The sequence below is a fragment of the Cherax quadricarinatus genome, unplaced genomic scaffold (assembly GCF_038502225.1).
Source record: "Cherax quadricarinatus isolate ZL_2023a unplaced genomic scaffold, ASM3850222v1 Contig2789, whole genome shotgun sequence".
In the NCBI taxonomy this organism is placed as follows: domain Eukaryota; kingdom Metazoa; phylum Arthropoda; class Malacostraca; order Decapoda; family Parastacidae; genus Cherax; species Cherax quadricarinatus.
In genome coordinates this window covers 1-24,348 of record NW_027197815.1, presented here as the reverse complement: position 1 = coordinate 24,348, position 24,348 = coordinate 1, and the positions used below count along the sequence as shown (strand labels likewise).

At 40.2% G+C, this 24,348-nt stretch overlaps 1 protein-coding gene across 4 annotated transcripts in view; it reads left to right on the top strand.

The window, feature by feature from the left end:
* The window catches only part of LOC128687424 (putative phospholipase B-like 2), a gene marked incomplete at its 3' end in the record, with an annotated part of 36,090 nt that extends 18,526 nt beyond the window's left edge, over positions 1–17,564 (top strand). For all 4 annotated transcript variants that reach the window (XM_070081458.1, XM_070081460.1, XM_070081459.1 and 1 more), the window contains 5 exon segments: positions 1,076–1,189; positions 2,980–3,115; positions 4,822–4,907; positions 6,049–6,231; positions 17,333–17,564. In XM_070081458.1, coding sequence (XP_069937559.1) covers positions 1,076–1,189; positions 2,980–3,115; positions 4,822–4,907; positions 6,049–6,231; positions 17,333–17,564 — 751 coding nt within the window.
* Between the last annotated feature and the right edge of the window lie 6,784 nt (positions 17,565–24,348).

Here is a 24,348-nt window from a genome sequence, read left to right as displayed (position 1 = left end):
CTTTCCTCCTGCACCCACCCTCCTATAGCCACAAACTTCTTCCCCACATTCTAATACTGCATTTTTAAAACTCATCCCTCTTCAACCTCCTCTACTACCTATACTTGCACTAGCCCACTTTTCTGTCAAAGTTGCTTATATCTCACCCTAACTTCCTCCTCCCATAGTATATAAACTTTCACCTCTCTCTTACTGTTGCCATTTTCTCTTTGTCATCTCTACCTCATACTCTAACTGTAGCTACAACTAGATAATGATCTGATATATCCGTTGCCCCTCTATAAACATGTACATCCTGAAGCCTACCCATCATTCTTTTATTCACCGATACGTAATCTAACAAACTACTTTCATTATATGTTATATCACATCTTGTATACTTATTTATCCTCTTTTTCATGAAATATGTATTACTTATTACCAAACCTCTTTCTACACATAGTTCAGTTAAAGGCTCCCCATTTTCATTTACCCCTGGCATCCCAGATTTTCCTACTACCTTTGCAACATTTTACCCACTTCAGCATTGAGATCCCATTGAGCTGTTGGAGTGTGAGCAGGGTAACACTTTGTGAAGGGATTCAGGGAAACCAGTTAGCCAGACTTGAGTCCTGGAAATGGGAAGTACAATGCCTGCACTTTAAAGAAGGGGTTGAGGATATTGGCAGTTTGGAGGGACGTCTAAACTGTTGTATCCGAGTGCTTCTGCAAAGACAGTGATTGTGTATAAATGAGGGTGAAAGTGTTGAATGATGATGAAAGTCTTTTCTTTTTGAGTTACCCTCCCTCGGTGGGAAACGGCTTATGCATTTAAAAAAAAAAAATCCATTTTAACTAGCATAAAATGTTTTAATTATTTAGTAGTGATTCAAATATATTATCTTATCAATTACTTGCTTGCAGTAGCATTGTAGTATATCACCTGGCTTCATCAGCTGTGATCATGTGATATGATGCTACAATACTGTGTTAAAGTTTTAGTTAATACTGCACTGTTTACTATCGTTGTGCTGTATGTAATGGTATTCTTGCTGAACCAAAGAAAGAGTGCTGTACAATGCAAAATATTTTTCAGATGGAGTTACCTTGAGTTAGAAACGAATCCTGTGTTCCCTGATGCTGTTCAAGCCTTTGCTGCAGGCTTTGCTGAAGGAGCAGCTACTCATGATTTGATTTACAAATCATATAGGTAAAAGTTTATTAACAAGAATAAATAGTCTTTTTTGTGTGGCACTGTAAAAAAATGTGTTTCAGTAATATTTTAAGGTATACAGTAGTGTGTACAAAATTTAAGCTAGATGAATTAATCTTACTTAAGGTACAGTACAGTGGTCCCTTGAGTTGCGATATTAATCCGTTCCAGAAGACGTCTCATACCTTAAAATTATTGTAACTCAAATCTTAAAATACATAATTTTATGGTAATTCAGTCCAAGACCCAAGAGGTGCAACTTTTATTGTACCTTGGACTTGAAGAGTTGTTTATGTTGGGTGGGAGGAATCTAACTGTAACAAGAGTAAATTCTGCTTCCAGAGATTGAGCAAGTTCTAGATCATGTCTTACTGCATTATCCAACTGTAACAGTTCCACTAGAGGAAGCTTGATCTGCAGGTAGTTCTTGACTGGCAGACAAAACACTTCTTAGGCCCATTAACTAAAGAGTTGTCTTGTCACCAAGGCCTTATTGCAATGCCAGAACACACCCAACCTGCCCTTGGATACTTTTTCTTATATAAACACTCCTGCATTTTTCTGAGTGGTAGGCTTCAGCTTGAAATCTCCAGAGGCAGTGGCACCCAACAGCAAAGTAAGCCTATCTTTCATAAGCTTATACCTAGGCAAAGTGGAAGGATAGGGCAGGGCAGGCAGGACAGGATAGAGGAGGCAGGGCAGGTCAGAACTGGCAGGACAAGGCAGGACAGCCCAGTGCAGAACAGCCCAGTGCAGGACAGCCCAGTGCAGGACAGCCCAGGGCAGGACAGCCCAGGGCAGGACAGCCCATAGCTGTCCAGGGCAGGGCAGGTCAGAACTGGCAGGACAGCCCAGGACAGTCAGGACTGATAGATACAGCAGATAGGGCAGGCCAAGGCATGTTGGTAGGGTAAGAAAGAGTATGCCAGGGCAGGCAAGCATTGCAGGACAGGCCAGAGCAAGCAGGGCAGGACAGGCCAGAGCAAGCAAAGCAGGACAGGCCAGAGCAAGCAGGGCAGGACAGGCCAGAGCAAGCAAGGCAGGATAGGGTTAGGCAGGCAGACACCAGTCCAGGTCTTGGCAGGCAGAGCAGACCAGGGCAGAGCAGGGCAGGGCAGGGCAGGCAAATTGATAAAGAATTGGAGACTTAACATATAATATTTACACTTGGTTAAATTCTTCTGCCACCCACCTCTGGTACACATACAGTCTTCTGCCCTTCTCTACCTACCTTTCTCACTGCCACTTACTACCCTCCCCTTCCCTCCCACTCACCTAGTCTTGTTTCTTGGCTTAAACACACCCACTCAATCTGACCATCATATGCCCATCATGTCTTAAATTTTTCAATGCAACTCAAAACTAATTTTTTTTGTGAGGGTATATCATAGCTCAAAATTATTTCAGTTCAAGACCATCATAACTCCAGGGACCACTGTATGTAAATTTTTTCACCTATGCAAGTAGATTATGTATGTAGATGCAGATTGACTATCAGTGAAGGTGCACAGAGTTTTCAACAACATATGATCCCATAATATTTTTATAGTTCACTATTGTTTTGCACATTTCTGTTTTTACATAATTTGTTTAGGTGCCATATTGAACAAGAGCACTGGCTAATGTTGGAAGCTAATTATCCTGGCCCATATCGGTCTCCCAGTAATTTTCTTTTTCTCTGCTGACCATTTCTTACCATATACTGTTTATACAGATTGCATTCTTATTTACATGGCTTTGAATGTATTATTTATTGTAATTAATCAATAGCTTTAAATCATTATCAGGAATACATTGGAAGGCATTTGTGAATGGAAATCGAAGAAGTTTTGTGATAACATGCGCAAATTCCTCAATGAGAATATGCTGTGGATGAAATCTATGATTGCACTGAACAAGAAGAGCTGCCCAGTTTGGCACAATGTAAGTACAGTATACAGTGGACCCCCGAGTTTCGGCAGCCTCGACTTTCGTGAAATTCAACCTTCGGCGAGTTTTTTTTGGAAAAATTTGGCCTCGAGTTTCATGAAGACTCGTGTTTCGGCGACCATCTGGTACCCGTCCGCCCATCACCGCGCACACCAAGCCAGTCTCCCACGCCATTCACGCTCAGTGTGCCATTGTTTACCAACACGTGACCATCACCCCGCGGGTTCATACAATACATTTCATAATAATCCATTGTTTTTTGTGCTTGCAACTGCTAAATAAGTCATCATGGACCCAAGGAAAGCTAGTGCAAGCCCTTTGGTAAATAAAGTGAGGAACACGATCCAGAGGGATTTTGAAGGGTTTGAGGCAGACCCTGTCCCTGCCGACCCTCTGCCTGTTGTGGAAGGTGTTGTGGCATTGGGCAAGTCCATGGGGTTGGAGGTGAGTGACGGGGATGTGGAAGAGTTGGTGGAGGACCACAGGGAAGAGCTAACCACTGACGAACTGCAAGAGCTTCAACTGGAACAGCATCAGACCACAGCCGAGGAACTTGCTTCAGAGGAGGAGGAAGAGGGAGTGGATGAGGTGCCTTCTTCAAAGATTAAGGAGATTTGTGCCAAGTGGAATGAGTTGCAAAGTTTTGTTGAAAAGTATCACCCTGACCAAGCTGAAACAAGCCATATCTGCAACATGTACAATGACAGTGTTGTGTCCCACTTCAGGAAAATCTTAAAGAAACGCCAGAAAAAGACCTCTCTGGACAGATATTTTGTGCGACAGGGGTCCAGTGACTCTCAAGTTGTTCCCAGTGGCATTAAAAGAAGAAGGGAAGTAACCCCAGATAAGGACTTGCTACCTAAAGTCCTAATGGAAGGAGATTCTCCTTCCAAACAATAGTGTACACCTTCCTCCTATCCCCTCCTCCCATCTTCCATCCACCCAGAAGTCTTCAGTAAAGGTAAGTGTAATGTTATTATTATTTTTTATATGCATGTACTTGATTTCTCATTGATTTCAGTATATAAATCTTTATTTAATTTGAAAAAAAAAAAATTTATTTTAATACTTTTGGGTGTCTGGAACGGATTAATTTTATTTCCATTATTTCTTATGGGGAAAATGGTTTCGAGTTTCGTGAATTTCGACTTTCGGCAGGCTCTCTGGAACGGATTAATCACGAAACTCGGGGGTCCACTGTACTACAAATTCGGCGTTTTAATTAAAAAAAACGGTCGGATTTTTTTTTTCCTCGTGTACTGCTTGCTGCAGGATTTTTTTTATATGGTGCACACTGACCACACAGACCCATTCTCTCACATGTGGGCCTACCAGCTTTCTCCTGCTTGATTTGAAGCCGCTAGAATTTATGAGTATATTTACGTCAAAAATGATGGCTCATAAGAACATATACGTATATACTACCGAAACAGTCAAAGGGTTAAAGGTCAAAGCCAGTTTAATCCAGGATTGTCATTTATTGTTGTATTCTCCTCAGTAAGTTGTTTTTGGAAGTAATGAACTGTGTCCATTAAATCCACAATTGTCATTTTTACATTCGTGGAAAAACAATTTCATTATTCAGACTCAGACAAATGACTTTAATGAAAACTCTCCCTCTCCTATTAGTCTGTTAAATTGGGAGTTCACTAATGATATGGTACTGAAGTTTTGGGTATTAATTTATCTATGAATTACAGGTTGATTTGATCCTGACACAGATGAATGGTCTCTCAATGGGATATAATAAGACAGCTGAGAACCCCATGGATCCTGATTCAATTTTGTAAGTCAGTATACTGTATTTACTTGTTCATCATAAGCCACAAATTGGGAATAAAAAGTAGATGAGGCTTCAGTTTATCCTGGACTAAATTTGCAAGTGAAGAGGAATAGGTTGAAGCCAGTAGTAAGGTCAGTGTAGTGGGAGATGAGATGGCACAGGTCTGATTATGGTAAGTCAAATCTTCTGAAAATTAGAACATTTGATAAGGTACTGGGAGAGGCAGTCATATACAGAAACAGGCTGAGATTAAGATTATAAATGTTATGTATGAACTGATTTCATGGTAAATAATATTCTTAACTTTTACTGTTGCCGTTGGTTCTCCTCTTCCCTTATATTTCAAATCCCTAAAATGTGTATGGTAACTATTTCAAAACCATTCTTCTTCCTACTGTTGGTATACAGTGTATTCTTCTCTGCCTCACCATGTTCATGTAATTACTCCGGCATGATGAGAGTTAACTCTTCTAACACTCTTGTTCAAATTCAGATTATTTATTTATTAAGAGGCTTACAAGTTACACTATTTATACACTCAAAATTATTATAGTATTTTGAATTTGATCGTAATGTCATACATATATAATATGATATAATGTAAGGCTCAGAAGAAAGCCACTAATTATGCAAGTGCATTTCAGGCAAACTAATCATAAAGCTTACATACTACTCGTATCTAGACCTAGTATATAATTTAAGTCAGTACAGCTTGGGTAGTTCATTACAGTCATAAGTACAATGAAATAGGTTGCAAATGAACAATTGGTCAATTACAAGTAAATTACACTGAAATTGAAATGACCTGCATTTTATGGAGTGGTAGAATTGGTGTGTTGAAATCAAAGCATGAGAATTTACAAGCAGTCAGTAGGTATAACATTAAGTGAGATTTAATAATGTACTTATAAATTCAGTGAGGACTTGTGAACTCAGTATATGATTTATAGGTTTTAAGTAAATTGCTTACCACAGGGATTGTTTATTTTCTCATTTGGTATTTAATGATGTTAATTTACATTCCACTTCATCTAGGATATAATCTAAAAGGCCAGTGATTGATACAACATACAGTGGTGAAAAGGTTCAATAGCATGACCATTACCCTAAGTATGAAAATTACTGTACATTTGTTTGCTTTCAGATGGCTAAATTTAATGGGTGATCTGGAGGATCTGGAAGCAGCCCTTGACCCAAGCATTCATAATATTAACTTTGAAGATTGGGTGAAGAGTGGACAGTTTCGTGGAGATGGTCATTGCTCAGCGCTCATTAAGCTTCTTCCAGGCAACACTGACCTCTATGTTTCACATGTTACTTGGAACACGTAAGTCTGAAAGAGAATCCAGTCTGCATTATTTTCACTATCTTTTAAGGAATGATTCTAATGCTTTGTTGTGTATGCAGCCAGTCAGTTTTGAAAGCTCACTAGAAAGGGGTTGTGTAACTGGGGAAAACTGTTATTAAATTTTTTTAACCCTTTCACTGTCGCAACCCCTGGTCGCAAACTTGCTCTCAGTATCGAAGAATTTAAAAAAAAAGTTGCCTATGAAATGATAGAGAATTTTTCCCCGATTGTAATGAAATCAAAAGTACGAAATTTGATGGAAAACTTATGAAGTTACACTCTTGTGTAGTGGTCTCAGCAGTATTTATGCATTGGTGATTTCACCCACTTTAAGCCCTATTTTGGACCAATTCCATTGTTCCAGTCTACTATATTCATAGCTATTTCACTAGAACTACTTTTGTTTTATCAACTGAGTACAAGAAACTGCCCATTTATCTATTTCAACTACCCAATAAAGTGATCAGAAATTGGTATAGTAGGGCCCTGCTTTATGGCGTTCCGCCAATACAGCGATTTCAAATTTTGACAAAAACTTTCTATACAGCGAGCGGTCTTTCAAATACAGCACACGTCACCCAGTGTGTTTACATTCTCCGTGAGCACCTCTCTATATTATTTAATAATAATCATTTTTTTTTTTTTTTTTTTTTTTTTTTCTTCAACAAGTCGGCCGTCTCCCACCGAGGCAGGGTGACCCAAAAAAGAAAGAAAATCCCCAAAAAGAAAATACTTTCATCATCATTCAACACTTTAACCACACTCACACATTATCACTGTTTTTGCAGAGGTGCTCAGAATACAGTGGACCCTCGACTAACGCTATTAATCCGTTCCTGAGAGCTCATCGTTAGTCAGAATAATCGTTAGTCAAGTTAATTTTCCCCATAAGAAATAATGGAAATCAAATTAATCCATGCAAGACACCCAAAAGTATTGAAAAAAAAAAAATTTTAACGCATGAAATATTAATTTTAATACACACAAACTGAAGAAGACATGCACAGTTACATGACACTTACCTTTATTGAAGATCTGGTGATGATTGATGGGATGGGAAGAGGGGAGTGTGTTGATGGTCTTAGTGTTTAGAAGGGGAATCCCCTTCCATTAGGACTTGAGGTGGCAAGTCCTTTTTCGGGGTTACTTCCCTTCTTCTTTTAATGCCACTAGGACCAGCTTGAGAGTCACTGGACCTCTGTCGCACAACATATCTGCCCATAGAGGCCTGTACCTCCCGTTCCTTTATGACATTCCTAACCAGTGTTTCACAACATTGTCAGTGTCACCATTAAACACTTGTTCAGGTTTCAGTCCTTCACTGTCTACGTACTCCTTTAATTCCTGCACATATTTTTCAGCTGCTTTTTGGTCCAAACTGGCAGCCTCACCATGCCTTATCACACTATGTATGCCACTACGATTCTTAAATCTCTCAAACCAACCTTTGCTGGCCTTAAATTCACTCACATCACCACTAGTTGCTGGCATTTTTCTAATTAAATCGTCATGCAACTTCCTAGCCTTTTCACATATGATCGCTTGAGAGATGCTATCTCCTGCTATCTGTTTTTCGTTTATCCATACCAATAACAGTCTCTCAACATCTTCTATCACTTGCGATCTCAGTTTCGAAAACATAGTTGCACCTTTGGCAAGAACAGCTTCCTTGATTGCCGTTTTCTTGGCCACAATAGTAGCGATGGTTGATTGGGGTTTTGTGTACAGCCTGGCCAGCTCGGAGACATGCACTCCACTTTCATACTTAGCAATGATCTCTTTCTTCATATCCATAGTAATTCTCACCCTTTTTGCTGTAGGGTTGGCACTAGAAGCTTTCTTGGGGCCCATGGTGACTTATTTTGCAGGTGCAATCACTAAAAAGGCTGTGATAATATGAAATGTTCCGATTGTATGCTTGGAAGCGACCGCGGTGGCTGGCTGGCTTGTAAACACTGGCCAGAAGTGGACGCGTCTCAGACGGAACGAATAGTGTTGGTCGAGTTTTTTAGCGCTAATCGAGGCAAAATTTTTGCGATAAAATGTATCGCTAGTCAGATTTATCGTTAATCGATGCCATCGCTGGTCGAGGGTCCACTGTACAACAGTTTAGAAGCATATACATATAAAGATACACAACATATCCCTCCAAACTGCCAATATCCCAAACCCCTCCTTTCAAGTGCAGGCATTGTACTTCCCATTTCCAGGACTCAAGTCCAACTATATGAAAATAACAGGTTTCCCTGAATCCCTTCACTAAATATTACCCTGCTCACACTCCAACACATCATCACGTCCCAAGTACCATTCGTCTCCATTCACTCCTATCTAACAGGTTCACGCACGCTTGCTGGAAGTCCAAGCCCCTCGCCCACAAAACCTCCTTTACCCCCTCTCTCCAACCCTTTCGAGGATGACCCCTACCCCGCCTTCCTTCCCCTTTAGATTTATATGCTTTCCATGTCATTCTACTTTGATCCATTCTCTCTAAATGACCAAACCACCTCAACAACCCCTCTTCTGCCCTCTGACTAATACTGACTAATACACCTTTTCCTAATTTCCACTCTCCGAATTTTCTGCATAATTTTACACCACACATTGCCCTTAAACAGGACATCTCCACTGCCTCCAACCATCTCGCTGCTGCATTTACCACCCAAGCTTCACACCCGTATAAGAGTGTTGGTACTACTATACTTTCATACATTCCCTTCTTTGCCTCCATAGATAATGTTTTTTGACTCCACATATACCTCAATGCACCACTCACCTTTTTTCCCTCATCAATTCTATGATTAACCTATGATTAACTCTATTTCTTGCTCCTCCTGTCCTCTTCAATACTTCGGAGAAACTGGTCGATCTCTTTCTGACAGACTTAGGGAGCACAAAAATAGTGTTAGGCTTGCCGACACTAACAATGCTCTTTTCTGTCACGTCAGAGATCATAGCCATCCTATTGACTGGTCTTCTGCTAAAACTGTCTTCCCTACTTCCAACTCGAACAGTCGCCGTCAAGTTGAATCCTCTCTAATACACAACTTTCCTTGTATGAACCTTAGCCCTGGCTTCGTCTCTGTAGATGCCTTCCTCTCCCACTACATTGTAAAATGCTCCAAACTTCAGAACACCCGTGACTTAACCTGAATCCTCATTTTTTCTTTCTTTTTCTTCTTCCTCTTCCCCTTTCCTCTTTCCTTTTCTCCTCTGGGTTGTCTTTCTCTCTCCTGTCTCGTGTTTCTGTTCCTTCTTCATTTATTTTATTTCACCACTTCCCCTTTCACGCACCTCTGTGCGCTTGCTCTCCCTCTGTGGGCATCTAGCTCTCTTGCAGTGCTCCCCTTCCTTTGTTTTTGACTGGCTCGTCATCCTTATTTCCCACTTCTACCACTACCACTACTCCTACAGCTTCTTCTCCGACTACTCCTACTACTACTGATGAAATTAAGACACATGTGTGGCGTCTGGTTGTCTTTGTTGTGGACGTTTCGCCATCCAGTGGCTGGCTGGATGGCGAAACGTCTACGATGGGGATGCCCGGGTGTTGTGCATGTGTCTTAATTTCATCTTGTCGGTATTATATACAATTCTTGTACTACTACTACTACTACTACCTCCACCTCTTCCTGCCTATATATAGCCGTCCTGCTCCACCTCTGTTAGTGTGACTTTGTCAATGGTCCAAGTCGGACCGAAACGTCGTCGTAAGCTTCTCTCTTTTATGTGCGGGTTATTTGTGTATTAACCTCAGCCTTCATAAATATATCCGCCGACACGTCAACTCCCAAGTATCTGAAAACATTCACTTCTTCCATACTCCTCCTCCCCAATTTGATATCCAATTTTTCTTTATCTAAATCATTTGATACCCTCATCACCTTACTCTTTTCTGTGTTCACTTTCAACTTTCTACCTTTACACACATTCCCAAACTCATCCACAAACCTTTGCAATTTTTCTTTAGAATCTCCCATAAGCACAGTATCATCAGCAAAAAGTAACTGTGTCAATTCCCATTTTGAATTTGATTCTTTTTTTTTTATTATCACACTGGCCGATTCCCACCAAGGCAGGGTGGCCCGAAAAAGAAAAACTTTCACCATCATTCACTCCATCACTGTCTTGCCAGAAGGGTGCTTTACACTACAGTTTTTAAACTGCAACATTAACACCCCTCCTTCAGAGTGCAGGCACTGTACTTCCCATCTCCAGGACTCAAGTCCGACCTGCCGGTTTCCCTGAACCCCTTCATAAATGTTACTTTGCTCACACTCCAACAGCACGTCAAGTATTAAAAACCATTTGTCTCCATTCACTCCTATCAAACACGCTCACGCATGCCTGCTGGAAGTCCAAGCCCCTCGCACACAAAACCTCCTTTACCCCCTCTCTCCAACCTTTCCTAGGCCGACCCCTACCCCGCCTTCCTTCCACTACAGACTGATACACTCTTGAAGTCATTCTGTTTCGCTCCATTCTCTCTACATGTCCGAACCACCTCAACAACCCTTCCTCAGCCCTCTGGACAACAGTTTTGGTAATCCCGCACCTCCTCCTAACTTCCAAACTACGAATTCTCTGCATTATATTCACACCACACATTGCCCTCAGACATGACATCTCCACTGCCTCCAGCCTTCTCCTCGCTGCAACATTCATCACCCATGCTTCACACCCATATAAGAGCGTTGGTAAAACTATACTCTCATACATTCCCCTCTTTGCCTCCAAGGACAAAGTTCTTTGTCTCCACAGACTCCTAAGTGCACCACTCACTCTTTTCCCCTCATCAATTCTATGATTCACCTCATCTTTCATAGACCCATCCGCTGACACGTCCACTCCCAAATATCTGAATACATTCACCTCCTCCATACTCTCTCCCTCCAATCTGATATTCAATCTTTCATCACCTAATCTTTTTGTTATCCTCATAACCTTACTCTTTCCTGTATTCACCTTTAATTTTCTTCTTTTGCACACCCTACCAAATTCATCCACCAATCTCTGCAACTTCTCTTCAGAATCTCCCAAGAGCACAGTGTCATCAGCAAAGAGCAGCTGTGACAACTCCCACTTTGTGTGTGATTCTTTATCTTTTAACTCCACACCTCTTGCCAAGACCCTCGCATTTACTTCTCTTACAACCCCATCTATAAATATATTAAACAACCACGGTGACATCACACATCCTTGTCTAAGGCCTACTTTTACTGGGAAAAAATTTCCCTCTTTCCTACATACTCTAACTTGAGCCTCACTATCCTCGTAAAAACTCTTCACTGCTTTCAGTAACCTACCTCCTACACCATACACTTGCAACATCTGCCACATTGCCCCCCTATCCACCCTGTCATACGCCTTTTCCAAATCCATAAATGCCACAAAGACCTCTTTAGCCTTATCTAAATACTGTTCACTTATATGTTTCACTGTAAACACCTGGTCCACACACCCCCTACCTTTCCTAAAGCCTCCTTGTTCATCTGCTATCCTATTCTCCGTCTTACTTTTAATTCTTTCAATAATAACTCTACCATACACTTTACCAGGTATACTCAGCAGACTTATCCCCCTATAATTTTTGCACTCTCTTTTATCCCCTTTGCCTTTATACAAAGGAACTATGCATGCTCTCTGCCAATCCCTAGGTACCTTACCCTCTTCCATACATTTATTAAATAATGCACCAACCACTCCAAAACTATATCCCCACCTGCTTTTAACATTTCTATCTTTATCCCATCAATCCCGGCTGCCTTACCCCCTTTCATTTTACCTACTGCCTCACGAACTTCCCCCACACTCACAACTGGCTCTTCCTCACTCCTACAAGATGTTATTCCTCCTTGTCCTATACACGAAATCACAGCTTCCCTATCTTCATCAACATTTAACAATTCCTCAAAATATTCCCTCCATCTTCCCAATACCTCTAACTCTCCATTTAATAACTCTCCTCTCCTATTTTTAACTGACAAATCCATTTGTTCTCTAGGCTTTCTTAACTTGTTAATCTCACTCCAAAACTTTTTCTTATTTTCAACAAAATTTGTTGATAACATCTTCCTCACTCTCTCATTTGCTCTCTTTTTACATTGCTTCACCACTCTCTTAACCTCTCTCTTTTTCGCCATATACTCTTCCCCTTAAAAAGGTGGGGGGCAGGTAAAGGAGGTTTTGTGGGTGAGGGGCTTAGACTTCCAGCAAGCGTGCATGAGCGTATTAGATAGGAATGAATGGAGACGAATGGTATTTGGAACCTGACGAGCTGTTGGAGTGTGAGCAGGGTAATACTTAGTGAAGGGAATCAGGGAAACTGGTTATTTGTACATAGCTGGACTTGAGTCCTGGAAATGGGAAGTACAGTGGAGGGGTTTGGGATATTGGCAGTTTGGAGGGATATGTTGTGTATCTTTATTACGTATATGCTTCTAAACTGTTGTATTCTGAGCACCTTTGCAAAAACAGTGATTATGTGTGATTGAGGTGAAAGTGTTGAATGATGATGAAAGTATTTTCTTTTTGGTGATTTTCCTTCTTTTTGGATCACCCTGCCTCGGTGGGAGACGGCCGACTTGTTGAAAAAAAAAATATATTAGAAAATTATTCCTTTTGTATGCCTTCAGTCAGGGCATCATTTCTTCTAAAAATGGCATTGCATGAAAATGGGAGTGTTTCTCTTTATTGATTATACTGTATCAATGTGGAGACAACTTGTACACAGTGTAAAGTGACGAAAGCCAGACGTGTTCGCCTGGTTTGTTTACATTTCATGTGGTTGGGGGGGGGGGGCTGCCCCTGCAGACTACCCATATTTCCAAAACCTGACTTCCTACAAATAAAACTCACCTCCCACCCTACATTAAGACTACACATATTTTAAGGTAATTAATGAATGTTCTGTATATGTATTTTATCGCTCTGGGTCGCTTTAACCCTTTGAGGGTCGACAGGCCCTCTCCGAAACTCGTTCTCAGGGTCGGCCAAATTTAAAAAAAAAAAAATTATTTTCTCTTATGAAAAGATAGAGAATCTTTTCCCGATCGTAACGACACCAAAAGTTTGAAATTTGATAGAAAACTTACGGAATTATGCTCTCGCAAAGTTAGCGGTCTCGGCGATGTTTACGCATCGGCGATTTTGCCCACTTTGAGCCCCATTTTCGGCCAATTTCACTGTACTAGTCGACAAAAAACATGAATATTTCGCTAGAACTCCATTTTTTCTATCGAATGGGTGCAAGAAACCACCCATTTATAAATTCAACTATCCAGTACAGTGGTCAGAATTTAGCAATTTTGCCAATTTCACACAAATTTCAAAAGATGCCAATTTCCGAATAGGGTCCAGAATAAACAAGAAAGACATTCCTGGCACTAAAATGACATTTCCTCTAGTCATTAGTCACGTCTCAAGGCCCCTCTTATATTCTTTTGCTTTCCACATTGAATTTTTATTCTCACAAAAAATATAAGATTTACTGTTATGCAGACTACTGCATTAGTGTAAAAAATGGTATAAATATTATTGGTGCACTTGTGAAAGAATATTAGACTCACCAGTTGACGTGTATGGCACGCTTGGCACGATTTGTTTACTTTTGAAGTTTGGTAAAAATCGAACATTTCTGCTACTTTGAGCTCAATTTCAAGGCACCTTTCATTGTAAAACCAGTCAAAATCATCTCAATTTCAGTAATATGTCTTCCATTCTATAAAATGAGACCAAGAAAACTAGAATACAACAATAAATACCATACGAAAATACACTGCAAAGTCGCTGATTTATTAAAAAAAAATGGTCAAAGTTTTTTTTTTCTCATTATGCACTGTGCTCTGCAGGATTTTTTTTAGACTGTGCACACTGACCACATAGACCCATTCTTTCATATGAAGGCCTACCAGCTTTCTCCCACTAGATTTGAGGCCGCTAGAATTTATGAGTACTAGTACATCAAAAACCCCTACGCGTAAGACGTACTAGTACGACGAAAACCCTCAAAGGGTTAATTAGATGTCATAGTATATTACGTATGGGTGGGGCGGGCTCACTTGGCTGGCTACCATACATCCCAAACCTGACTTCCTACATATAAAACACACCTCTCACCCTACATTAAGACTACAAATTTTTTAAGGTAAGAAATGAGTGTACTCTGTGTGTATTTTACTTTTTATTATCTTTATTGCCTAGTTCTATTGCTAACGTAATATATGTTAGTGTAAACTTGTTATCTGGCATTTATGTGCATTTGTAAGTGGGAAAAAATGGCATTCTGCTTTCCGGCAGTAGCCTGGAACCTAACCTGCCATATAAGTGGGGCCCTACTGTAATTTGGCTAATTTCATATAAAATTCAAGAAAGGCCAATTTCAAAATAGGGTCCAGAATAAACAGTGCAAACACTCCTAGCATAATAATAACATTTTCTCTGTTTATTAGGCTCATCTTCAGGCCCCTCTTATATTATGCTTGCTTTCTACTTTGAATTTTTATTCACACAAAAAGTAGAAGATTAACTGTTATTCACAATACTGCATTATTGTAAAAATGGTATGAATAATATCAGCGCATTTGTGAAAGCATATCAGACCCTTCAGTTGACAGGTATTGGACACGTGATGGGGTTTCTTTACTCTTGAGCATCAATAATCAAATATTTCCTCTATTTTGAGCTCACTTCAAGCTACTTTTAGTCTGTACGAGAGTACAGCCATAAAAACCTTACAAAAATACAGCCTCTCCTCACTTAATGACGGAGTTAAGGGCCTAAGATCCCGTCTTGGACCATTTAAAAAGTGACACATGTGACTTTGTAAATGGTCCAAGTCGGACTGAAACTTCCTCATAAGCTCCTCTCTCTTATGTGCAGGTTATTTGTATATTGTTCCAGCCACGGTATTGTGCCTTTTTGTTATTTGCTGGCTTCAAAGCCGTAACATTATAGGGCCGACAGTGATCTCCCGCCAAGATAGGGTGAACTGCAAAAGAATAAACACTTTATCATCATTCATTCTGTCATTGTCTTGCCATTGCCAGATGCATGCCAACATTACAGTTCAGATAAGATTTGTTTGAATTTCTAATCTGGAGAGTTAGCCACCCAGGATAACCCAAGAAAGTCAGTGTCATCGAGGACTGTCTGTCTTATTTCTAGGAGGGGTCCTTTAGTCTTGTCTCCCAGGACGCAACCCACAACAGTTGGCTGACACCCAGGTTCCTATTTACTGCCAGGTGAACAGGGACAGCAGGTGTAAGGAAACGTGCCCAGTGTTTCCATCTGGCTTGGGATTGAACTACAGACACTCAATGTGTGAGGCTAGAGTGTTGCCCACCATGCCACAGGACCCTCCAGATCACAGGATCCCCACTCCTTCAGAGTGAAGGCACAACATTTCCCACTTCCAGGCCTCAAGTCTGGGTAACCAATTTTCCTGAATCCCTTCATAAATGCTACTTTGCTAAAAGTCCAACTGTATGTCAAATCATAAAAACAACTTGCCTCCACTCAGTCTTGTCTCTCATGCTCACACATGCCTTTAGTCTCCAAGCCCCTTGTACACAAAACCTGCTTTACCCCTCTCCCTCTAACCTTTCCTAGGATGACCTCTTCTCCTCCTTCCCTCCATTTCAGATGTATGCACCCTCTTAGTCATCCTATTTTGCTTCATCCTCTCTAAATGTTGAAGTCACTTCCACAACTCTTCCTCAGCCCTCTGAATAATAACTTTGGTAACCCTATACTTCCTGAAAATAGCCACAAACTGCACAACAAACTAACTTATAAATTTAAAAATCAGTTGAAAAATGAAGGAGTACAATACATGACAGATTGAAGGCATAGATTCTAAGTGCAGGAAATAAGTAATAAGGGAAATTTCCAACAGTTTATTTCTAGAACCCAGTCTGCATATGCCTGCCAGTGGAGATTAACCTGCACATGTTGATGTTTGCGGGCAAAGTGATATTACTGAGAAAGCTGAAACATTTTCAAGATTTCAAAAAATTATATAAAAACATAGATAAGCTACAGGACTGGGGCAGTATGTAAGTTGTATAAATCATAGATAAGTTCTTTACTTTCAAAATACATAAATAAGTTATTTCAAACAAATTTTATACACACCCTAGGAACTTGTGAAGGTTTGATTCAGAACTGAAAATTTGAAATGAACCTCTAAAATTTGAACCGAGAAAGAGATCTTAAAGTAATAATCCCTGCACTATTGATGAAAGCCTTTTGACCCTCCCTTTCCTTGTATCAAATCTGAGTGCCTCCTTTGACAAGGTGCTATGTGGGCCTTAAGAGTTAAGCTCTTAACTGTGAAAAATGCGAGTAATATGAAATAGAGAATTGAATATCACTTTAAAGATCATACGAATGCAGTAATGAAACTTATGCTGTACTGGGAGACTTCAGATACATGGCTGAAATACTAAAAGAGTAATAGGGGTAAGACGGTGTCCATTGAAATGAAAATCTGTTGTATCGAGAGGTCTGGTGCTGCAGACATGGTTTGTTGTGTAGAGTCTACTGGGCACACACTGCTGATAACAAGTAATGGTCCATGGAGTGGGAAGCCTACTGGACACATACTACAGCTAATGGACAAAATATCTATGGAGTGGACTTAGTCTCTTTCATCAAATATTTGTCTAGCCACATATTTTGTTCTTTTATTCCCAAAATGCATTACACAGGGGTCTGTTACATTGAGGTTTTACTATAACAGTCCTAACACACACACAGAAATCAAATTTCCAAAGACATAATACAAAATGGCTCTGTGTTAAGAAATCTGAATTACATAGAAAAACTCAATGCGAAAATTTTGTCTTAAGATAGGAGGAAACAATCTGTAAGAAAAAGAATTGTTTTATTTTCCTAATTTTGCCAACACACAGGAATTTTAATTTCTGGATATGCCACAGTTAAGATTACTTTTATTGGTAAAAGTATGCCACAGTTACATCATTTTTACTGGTAATTCTGTTAAGAAGTATACTTACTTATGAATACTCAAAGCATTACTAACTGTTTTTTAATTTCCTAACACTATGGATTCTTACAGGTACCAATCCATGTTGAGAATTCAGAAAAAGTACATTTTTCCTTTTCGCCGCACTGGATCATCAGGACCTGAAGATATGAATCCTGGCCACACAGTTGCATTTTCATCATATCCTGGTATATTGTTTTCAGGAGATGACTTTCATATATTGTCTACTGGTCTTGTCACTCTGGAAACTACTATTGGCAACAGTAACCCAGCACTCTGGAAGAATATTACAGCAACTGGAGAGGTATGTAATAAACTTCATTGGAATATGTAGTACATATTGTCTGTGTAGTGTTTCAGAGGGTTATTTGAATTGTGATGTCTGTACACTTATGGTGGCATGACAACTATATGATTAAATGATGGTGAATGTGTGTCCTGTTTTGGGTCATCCTACCGCAGTGTGAGACAACCTTTCTTTAAAAAAAAAAAAAAAAAAAAGAGAATAAATCTGTGAACCTCAGATTTTTTTTTTTTTTAACAAGTTGGCCGTCTCCCACCGAGGCAGGGTGACCCAAAAAGAAAGAAAATCCCCAAAAAGAAAATACTTTCATCATCATTCAACACTTTCACCTCACTCACACATAGGTAGTAGGTTGGTAGACAGCAACCACCCAGGGAGGTACTACCGTCCTGCGAAGTGAGTGTAAAACGAAAACCTGTAATTGTTTTACATAATGGTAGGATTGCTGGTGTCTTTTTCTGTCTCATAAACATGCAAGATTTCAGGTACGTCTTGCTACTTCTACTTACACTTAGGTCACACTACACATACATGTTTAAGCATATATATACACACCCCTCTGGGTTTTCTTCTATTTTCATTCTAGTTCTTGTTCTTGTCTATTTCCTCTTATCTCCATGGGGAAGTGGAACAGAATTCTTCCTCCGTAAGCCATGCGTGTCGTAAGAGGCGACTAAAATGCCGGGAGCAAGGGGCTAGTAACCCCTTCTCCTGTATATATTACTAAATTTAAAATTTTTCCTTTTGTGCCACCCTGCCTCGGTGGGATAAGGCCGTTGTGTTGAAAGAAAAGAAGATATATATATATATATATATATATAGGTATATATATATAGGTATATATATATAGGTATATATATATATATATAGGTATATAGGTAGTAGGTTGGTAGACAGCAACCACCCAGGGAAGTACTACCGTCCTGCCAGATGACTGTGAAACAAAAACCTGTAACTGTTTTGCATGATGGTAGGATTGCTGGTTTCTTTTTCTGTCTCATAAACACGCTAGATAACAGGGATATCTTGCTACTCCTACTTACACTTTGGTCACACTTCACAGACACGCACATGCATATATATATATACATACATCTAGGTTTTTCTCCTTTTTCTAAATAGCTCTTGTTCTTTTTTATTTCTTCTATTGTCCATGGGGAAGTGGAAAAGAATCTTTCCTCCGTAAGCCATGCGTGTCGTATGAGGCGACTAAAATGCCGGGAGCAATGGGCTAGTAACCCCTTCTCCTGTATACATTTACTAAAAAAGAGAAGAAGAAAAACTTTATAAAACTGGGATGCTTAAATGTGCGTGGATGTAGTGCGGATGACAAGAAACAGATGATTGCTGATGTTATGAATGAAAAGAAGTTGGATGTCCTGGCTCTAAGCGAAACAAAGCTGAAGGGGGTAGGAGAGTTTCAGTGGGGGGAAATAAATGGGATTAAATCTGGAGTATCTGAGAGAGTTAGAGCAAAGGAAGGGGTAGCAGTAATGTTAAATGATCAGTTATGGAAGGAGAAAAGAGAATATGAATGTGTAAATTCAAGAATTATGTGGATTAAAGTAAAGGTTGGATGCGAGAAGTGGGTCATAATAAGCGTGTATGCACCTGGAGAAGAGAGGAATGCAGAGGAGAGAGAGAGATTTTGGGAGATGTTAAGTGAATGTATAGGAGCCTTTGAACCAAGTGAGAGAGTAATTGTGGTAGGGGACCTGAATGCTAAAGTAGGAGAAACTTTTAGAGAGGGTGTGGTAGGTAAGTTTGGGGTGCCAGGTGTAAATGATAATGGGAGCCCTTTGATTGAACTTTGTATAGAAAGGGGTTTAGTTATAGGTAATACATATTTTAAGAAAAAGAGGATAAATAAGTATACACGATATGATGTAGGGCGAAATGACAGTAGTTTGTTGGATTATGTATTGGTAGATAAAAGACTGTTGAGTAGACTTCAGGATGTACATGTTTATAGAGGGGCCACAGATATATCAGATCACTTTCTAGTTGTAGCTACACTGAGAGTAAAAGGTAGATGGGATACAAGGAGAATAGAAGCATCAGGGAAGAGAGAGGTGAAGGTTTATAAACTAAAAGAGGAGGCAGTTAGGGTAAGATATAAACAGCTATTGGAGGATAGATGGGCTAATGAGAGCATAGGCAATGGGGTCGAAGAGGTATGGGGTAGGTTTAAAAATGTAGTGTTAGAGTGTTCAGCAGAAGTTTGTGGTTACAGGAAAGTGGGTGCAGGAGGGAAGAGGAGCGATTGGTGGAATGATGATGTAAAGAGAGTAGTAAGGGAGAAAAAGTTAGCATATGAGAAGTTTTTACAAAGTAGAAGTGATGCAAGGAGGGAAGAGTATATGGAGAAAAAGAGAGAGGTTAAGAGAGTGGTGAAGCAATGTAAAAAGAGAGCAAATGAGAGAGTGGGTGAGATGTTATCAACAAATTTTGTTGAAAATAAGAAAAAGTTTTGGAGTGAGATTAACAAGTTAAGAAAGCCTAGAGAACAAATGGATTTGTCAGTTAAAAATAGGAGAGGAGAGTTATTAAATGGAGAGTTAGAGGTATTGGGAAGATGGAGGGAATATTTTGAGGAATTGTTAAATGTTGATGAAGATAGGGAAGCTGTGATTTCGTGTATAGGGCAAGGAGGAATAACATCTTGTAGGAGTGAGGAAGAGCCAGTTGTGAGTGTGGGGGAAGTTCGTGAGGCAGTAGGTAAAATGAAAGGGGGTAAGGCAGCCGGGATTGATGGGATAAAGATAGAAATGTTAAAAGCAGGTGGGGATATAGTTTTGGAGTGGTTGGTGCAATTATTTAATAAATGTATGGAAGAGGGTAAGGTACCTAGGGATTGGCAGAGAGCATGCATAGTTCCTTTGTATAAAGGCAAAGGGGATAAAAGAGAGTGCAAAAATTATAGGGGGATAAGTCTGTTGAGTGTACCTGGTAAAGTGTATGGTAGAGTTATAATTGAAAGAATTAAGAGTAAGACGGAGAATAGGATAGCAGATGAACAAGGAGGCTTTAGGAAAGGTAGGGGGTGTGTGGACCAGGTGTTTACAGTGAAACATATAAGTGAACAGTATTTAGATAAGGCTAAAGAGGTCTTTGTGGCATTTATGGATTTGGAAAAGGCGTATGACAGGGTGGATAGGGGGGCAATGTGGCAGATGTTGCAAGTGTATGGTGTAGGAGGTAGGTTACTGAAAGCAGTGAAGAGTTTTTACGAGGATAGTGAGGCTCAAGTTAGAGTATGTAGGAAAGAGGGAAATTTTTTCCCAGTAAAAGTAGGCCTTAGACAAGGATGTGTGATGTCACCGTGGTTGTTTAATATATTTATAGATGGGGTTGTAAGAGAAGTAAATGCGAGGGTCTTGGCAAGAGGCGTGGAGTTAAAAGATAAAGAATCACACACAAAGTGGGAGTTGTCACAGCTGCTCTTTGCTGATGACACTGTGCTCTTGGGAGATTCTGAAGAGAAGTTGCAGAGATTGGTGGATGAATTTGGTAGGGTGTGCAAAAGAAGAAAATTAAAGGTGAATACAGGAAAGAGTAAGGTTATGAGGATAACAAAAAGATTAGGTGATGAAAGATTGAATATCAGATTGGAGGGAGAGAGTATGGAGGAGGTGAACGTATTCAGATATTTGGGAGTGGACGTGTCAGCGGATGGGTCTATGAAAGATGAGGTGAATCATAGAATTGATGAGGGAAAAAGAGTGAGTGGTGCACTTAGGAGTCTGTGGAGACAAAGAACTTTGTCCTTGGAGGCAAAGAGGGGAATGTATGAGAGTATAGTTTTACCAACGCTCTTATATGGGTGTGAAGCGTGGGTGATGAATGTTGCAGCGAGGAGAAGGCTGGAGGCAGTGGAGATGTCATGTCTGAGGGCAATGTGTGGTGTGAATATAATGCAGAGAATTCGTAGTTTGGAAGTTAGGAGGAGGTGCGGGATTACCAAAACTGTTGTCCAGAGGGCTGAGGAAGGGTTGTTGAGGTGGTTCGGACATGTAGAGAGAATGGAGCGAAACAGAATGACTTCAAGAGTGTATCAGTCTGTAGTGGAAGGAAGGCGGGGTAGGGGTCGGCCTAGGAAGGGTTGGAGGGAGGGGGTAAAGGAGGTTTTGTGTGCGAGGGGCTTGGACTTCCAGCAGGCATGCGTGAGCGTGTTTGATAGGAGTGAATGGAGACAAATGGTTTTTAATACTTGACGTGCTGTTGGAGTGTGAGCAAAGTAACATTTATGAAGGGATTCAGGGAAACCGGCAGGCCGGACTTGAGTCCTGGAGATGGGAAGTACAGTGCCTGCACTCTGAAGGAGGGGTGTTAATGTTGCAGTTTAAAAACTGTAGTGTAAAGCACCCTTCTGGCAAGACAGTGATGGAGTGAATGATGGTGAAAGTTTTTCTTTTTCGGGCCACCCTGCCTTGGTGGGAATCGGCCAGTGTGATAATAATAATAATATCTCCACGGGGAAGTGGAACAGAATTCTTCCTCCGTAAGCCATGCGTGTTGTAAAAGGTGACTAAAATGCTGGGAGCAAGGGGCTAGTAACCCCTTCTCCTTTACAAATTACTAAATTTAAAAAGAAAAACTTTCGTTTTTCTTTTTGGGCCACCCTGCCTTGGTGGGATATGACTGGTTTGTTGAAAAGAAAAAAAAAGAGTACATACAGTGGACCCCCGCATAACGATTACCTTCGCATGTGACCAATTATGTAAGTGTATTTATGTAAGTGCGTTTGTACGTGTATGTTTGGGGGTCTGAAATGGACTAATCTACTTCACAATATTTCTTATGGGAGCAAATTCGGTCAGTACTGGCGCCTGAACATACTTCTGGAGTGAAAAAATATCGTTAACCGGGGGTCCACTGTATAGTATATTTATAATACAGTGAAGCCTAAGTGTGACAGACTAATGAATGGGGTGATGTGATGTTCGTTTAATAAAAAAACCATTACATTGATGTGCACAATGCAGTGGGCGAGGTCTTTGTATTGATGACACTACCAGATATGTACAGATGCTTTTACCACCCACTAGATGTGGGTGGACAGTGCCTGCACTCTGGAGGAGGAGGAGTGGGAACATTGCAGTTGGAGAGTAATATGAATTTTGTCAGTACTCTTCTGACAAGACAACAATTAAATGAATGATGTTGATTTTTTTTTGGTTTTTAGTCACCTTGCCTTGGTGAAAGGTGGCCATTAAAGTGAACAGAAAAAGTTATTTCTTTATTTCAGTTACCTGTATAATTGTTGTTTAACCTAAATATAGGAATAAGGATAGAAATTATATATTTATAATAGGGTAGACTACACTACATGTACACTAATATGAATTGTTAATGAAGTATGTATAGTGTGAAACATAAGGTAGCAGAAGGTACAGTATATGATAGATTACTCAATTATTTTTGTGAGGCATTGACTACAAATACTGATAATAGGATAAGAAGCCTGGAATTACTGTATATACTCAGTGGTCACTTTATTAGGTACACTCTTTAGTTCTGGGTAGGGCACCCCTTTTTTCCCAGAACAATCTGAATTCTTTGTGACGTGGATTCAGCTTGGTGCTGGAAACATTTCTTAGATCCTCATTATCCATTCTTAGATCCTCATTACCCATTCTCTACCCCTTACTCTCACTGTAGCTACCACTAAATGATGATTTGATACAATATATCTTGTTGCACCTGTAAAAACGTGCACATCTGTCAAGAAATTTTGCAGAAAATAAGAAAATTTTTTGGAGTGAGACAAGTTAAGAAAGCCTAGGGAACGAATGGATTTGTCAGTTAAAAACAGAGTAGGGAAGTTAGTTGATGGGAAGCTGGAGGTATTGGGTAGATGGTGGGAATATTTTGAGGAACTTTTAAATGTCGATGAAGAAAAAGAGGTGGTAATTTCATGCACTGGCCAGGGAGGTATAATATCTTCTACGAGTGAAGAAGAGCAGGATGTAAGTGTGGGGGAGGTGTGTGAGGCATTACGTAGAATGAAAGGGGGTAAAGCAGCTGGAACTGACGGGATCATGACAGAAATGTTAAAAGCAGGGGAGGATATAATGATGGAGAGGTTGGTATTTTTGTTTAATAAATGTATGAAAGAGGGGAAGGTACCTAGGGATTGGCAGAGAGCATGTATAGTTCCTTTATATAAAGGGAAGGGGGACAAAAGAGATTGTAAAAATTATAGGGGAATAAGTTTACTGAGTATACCAGGAAAAGTGTATGGTAGGGTTGTTATTAACCCTTAAACTGTCCAAATGTAGATCTATGCTTACACGCGTAGCGCTCCGAACATAGGTCAAGGTTTATTTTTCATTTCTTCAAATTTGGCACAGTTGGCTTGAGCCACTTAGACATGAAAGAATGGGTCTGTGCACTTAGTGTGTGCAGTATTAAAAAAATCTGGGAGCACTTATTACCTTGTGGGAGCATCAGTTCAATTGTGTACCAGCTAGAGCAGATAGCATGGCAAACGCCAGGGATTCACTGATGCCATGTCGCATTAACACTCCCATTTTAAGATGAAAGTAAAAATAGGTTAGATAAATACATGAGTGAGTGTGGGTGGGTGTGAGTTGGACCTGACTAGCTTGTGCTACTAGGTCTGATGTCATGCTCCTTCCTTCAGTGGATGTGCCCTGACTAGGTGGGTCATTGGTCTAAGCCAGGGGGGGTGACATAGACCTGCCTTGCATGGACCAGTTGGCCTGCTGTAGTGTTCCTTCTTTCTTGCTGTTTCTTGTATTCTTGCAGGCTGGCTGGCTTG